General features: G+C 47.9%; 1 protein-coding gene and 1 long non-coding RNA gene across 5 annotated transcripts; both read left to right on the top strand.

Moving 5' to 3' along the window:
* Positions 1 to 793: 793 nt before the first annotated feature.
* Positions 794 to 2,830, top strand: LOC127926640 (red-sensitive opsin-like; the record flags this gene model as incomplete). Its single annotated transcript, XM_052512124.1, has 2 exons — positions 794 to 926; positions 2,504 to 2,830. Coding segments are annotated over exons 1-2 (418 nt in total), but the record flags the coding sequence as incomplete, so codon positions are not given.
* On the top strand, positions 1,280 to 2,289 carry LOC127926641 (uncharacterized). Of its 4 annotated transcripts, none has more exons than XR_008124748.1 (3): positions 1,280 to 1,551; positions 1,687 to 2,026; positions 2,231 to 2,289. It is a non-coding gene; the product is annotated as an uncharacterized LOC127926641 (long non-coding RNA). The 4 variants fall into 4 exon arrangements; XR_008124749.1 differs by lacking the exon at positions 2,231 to 2,289 and adding an exon at positions 2,163 to 2,198; XR_008124746.1 differs by lacking the exon at positions 2,231 to 2,289 and adding an exon at positions 2,095 to 2,156.
* Positions 2,831 to 3,235: the final 405 nt, after the last annotated feature.

Here is a 3,235-nt window from a genome sequence, read left to right on the forward strand (position 1 = left end):
TCCACATTGGGACCAATAGGAGGGGATGAGACAATGAGTCCACATTGGGACCAATAGGAGGGGATGAGACAATGAGTCCACATTGGGACCAATAGGAGGGGATGAGACAATGAGTCCACATTGGGACCAATAGGAGGGGATGAGACAATGAGTCCATATTGGGACTTTTTTTTGTTTTAAATCAGCTACCTTGACCACTTCTCCCAACGATGCATCATAGACAAAAACTTAAAGAGTATGTGACCTTGGTCTACTTCTCTGATATTCAAATCTGAAATCAGAACAGCAATAAGCAATACTACCAATCTCCACCCCAAAAAAAAAAAAATACCTGTAAGGAGTTAAAGCAAGTCCCACAAATGTTTCTTCATGGAAAATGACCATACAGTTATTCATAATGTTGTAAGTTGATGGATATGAGGTACTTGATTTGACTCTGTATTGTCAATCTGAAGAGTGATTGCGTGATGGTGATTGTGTTTTTTTGAAGGTTAGATATTGAGCACTCACTTACCTCGTCCCAATGCCATTCTACTGACAAGTCTGGGCCACAGTTAAGGCAGCATTCCATTTTATATTGCTTTTTAACCTCCTACGCCACCAATGCCCTTTCAAACAAGATTATGGGCCTCTGAAATCCTCCTTAATTAGTCGTTTGTGGTAATTAACGGTAATTAAGGAAAGACAGTCCGGTCCATACCATCACACACCCTGCCCTAATTCCTCCAAGGCCGTAATCCTTTAAAAACACCCAAAGGATGCTATATAAACTAGGACAGTGGAGATGCACGGACTTCAGCAGTCAACTTCACGAGCTCCTATTAACCGGCCCAGGATGGCAGAGCTAGGAGTGTTTGCTGCAAGGAGACAAGAAGATACAACCAGAGAATCAGGCTTCGCCTACACCAACAGCAATCATACCAAAGGTACAGTACATCCTGTCAGTGTAGTGCCTGGGCTTGATATCATCCGGTAGAAGGAGTGAAAGAGCCTAATTCTGTGGATTATCCTAAAGTATTGTAGTTGTTGTATATTTACAGAAGATAACGGTAAGTGATGTTGCTGAAAGGTCTTTTCCTTCATAAGATCTTTCACCAACAGCAGACGTACCGTACCATTCACAACTGGCAGTAGCAGCATACACACTAATACAAACAGTAGATTTGAGGAGTCATGACAATGTTTTTCTTTGTTCAGAACTTTTGATGCACACATTCTGTTCAGCATATTACTTACTGTTCTCATTTGACTCCATCAATAAGTCATCTTGGCCATGTTCTGTTATAATCTCCACCCGGCACAGCCAGAAGAGGACTGGCCACCCCACATAGCCTGGTTCCTCTCTAGGTTTATAATCTCCACCCGGCACAGCCAGAAGAGGACTGGCCACCCCACATAGCCTGGTTCCTCTCTAGGTTTATAATCTCCACCCGGCACAGCCAGAAGAGGACTGGCCACCCCTCATAGCCTGGTTCCTCTCTAGGTTTATAATCTCCACCCGGCACAGCCAGAAGAGGACTGGCCACCCCACATAGCCTGGTTCCTCTCTAGGTTTATAATCTCCACCCGGCACAGCTAGAAGAGGACTGGCCACCCCACATAGCCTGGTTCCTCTCTAGGTTTATAATCTCCACCCGGCACAGCCAGAAGAGGACTGGCCACCCTCATAGCCTGGTTCCTCTCTAGGTTTATAATCTCCACCCGGCACAGCCAGAAGAGGACTGGCCACCCCACATAGCCTGGTTCCTCTCTAGGTTTATAATCTCCACCCGGCACAGCCAGAAGAGGACTGGCCACCCCACATAGCCTGGTTCCTCTCTAGGTTTATAATCTCCACCCGGCACAGCCAGAAGAGGACTGGCCACCCCTCATAGCCTGGTTCCTCTCTAGGTTTATAATCTCCACCCGGCACAGCCAGAAGAGGACTGGCCACCCCACATAGCCTGGTTCCTCTCTAGGTTTATAATCTCCACCCGGCACAGCCAGAAGAGGACTGGCCACCCCACATAGCCTGGTTCCTCTCTAGGTTTATAATCTCCATCTGATACAGCCAGAAGAGGACTGGCCACCCCACATAGCCTGGTTCCTCTCTAGGTTTATAATCTCCACCCGGCACAGCCAGAAGAGGACTGGCTACCCCTCATAGCCTGGTTCCTCTCTAGGTTTATAATCTCCACCCGGCACAGCCAGAAGAGGACTGGCTACCCCTCATAGCCTGGTTCCTCTCTAGGTTTATAATCTCCACCCGGCACAGCCAGAAGAGGACTGGCCACCCCTCATAGCCTGGTTCCTCTCTAGGTTTCTTCCTAGGTTTTGTCCTTTCTAGGGAGCCACCGTGCTTCTACACCTGCATTGCTTGCTGTTTGGGGGTTTAGGCTGGGTTTCTGTACAGCACTTTGAGATATCAGCTGATGTACGAAGGGCTATATAAATACATTTGATTTGATTTGATTTGGAAGTTGTATTCAACTTTTTTTTTTATTCTCTTCTTTTAAATTTGCAGATCCTTTTGAGGGCCCCAACTACCACATTGCTCCAAGATGGGTGTACAACATCTCAACACTCTGGATGCTCTTTGTGGTCGTCGCCTCAACCTTCACCAATGGCCTGGTACTGGTGGCCACTGCCAAATTCAAGAAGCTCCAACATCCTCTCAACTGGATCCTTGTCAACCTGGCGTTCGCCGACATTGCGGAGACTCTTTTGGCGAGCACCATCAGCGTTTGCAACCAGATGTTTGGCTACTTTATTCTTGGACACCCAATGTGTGTCTTTGAGGGATTCACCGTCGCCACATGTGGTAAGATGCGTTTTATATGGACTCCATTTTGTTTCATATTTATATACCACCCAGGACTCACCCCATTTTGTTTCATATTTAACCCATTGTGTGGTGGTCAAGCCAGCAGCATACCACCCTGCATACCACCCTGCATACCACCCAGCATACCACCCAGCATACCACCCAGCATACCACCCTGCATACCACCCTGCATGCCACCCAGCATACCACCCTGCATACCACCCAGCATACCACCCTGCATATCACCCTGCATATCACCCAGCATACCACCCTGCATATCACCCAGCATACCATCCAGCATGCCACCCTGCATACCACCCTGCATCCCACTGCTGGCTTGCTTCTGGAGCTAAGCAGGGTTGGTTCTGGTCAGTTCCCTGGATGGGAGACCAGATGCTGCTGGAAGTGGTGTTGGAGGGCAAGTTGGAATCA

The sequence above is a fragment of the Oncorhynchus keta genome, unplaced genomic scaffold (genome assembly GCF_023373465.1).
Source record: "Oncorhynchus keta strain PuntledgeMale-10-30-2019 unplaced genomic scaffold, Oket_V2 Un_contig_8005_pilon_pilon, whole genome shotgun sequence".
NCBI lineage: Eukaryota > Metazoa > Chordata > Actinopteri > Salmoniformes > Salmonidae > Oncorhynchus > Oncorhynchus keta.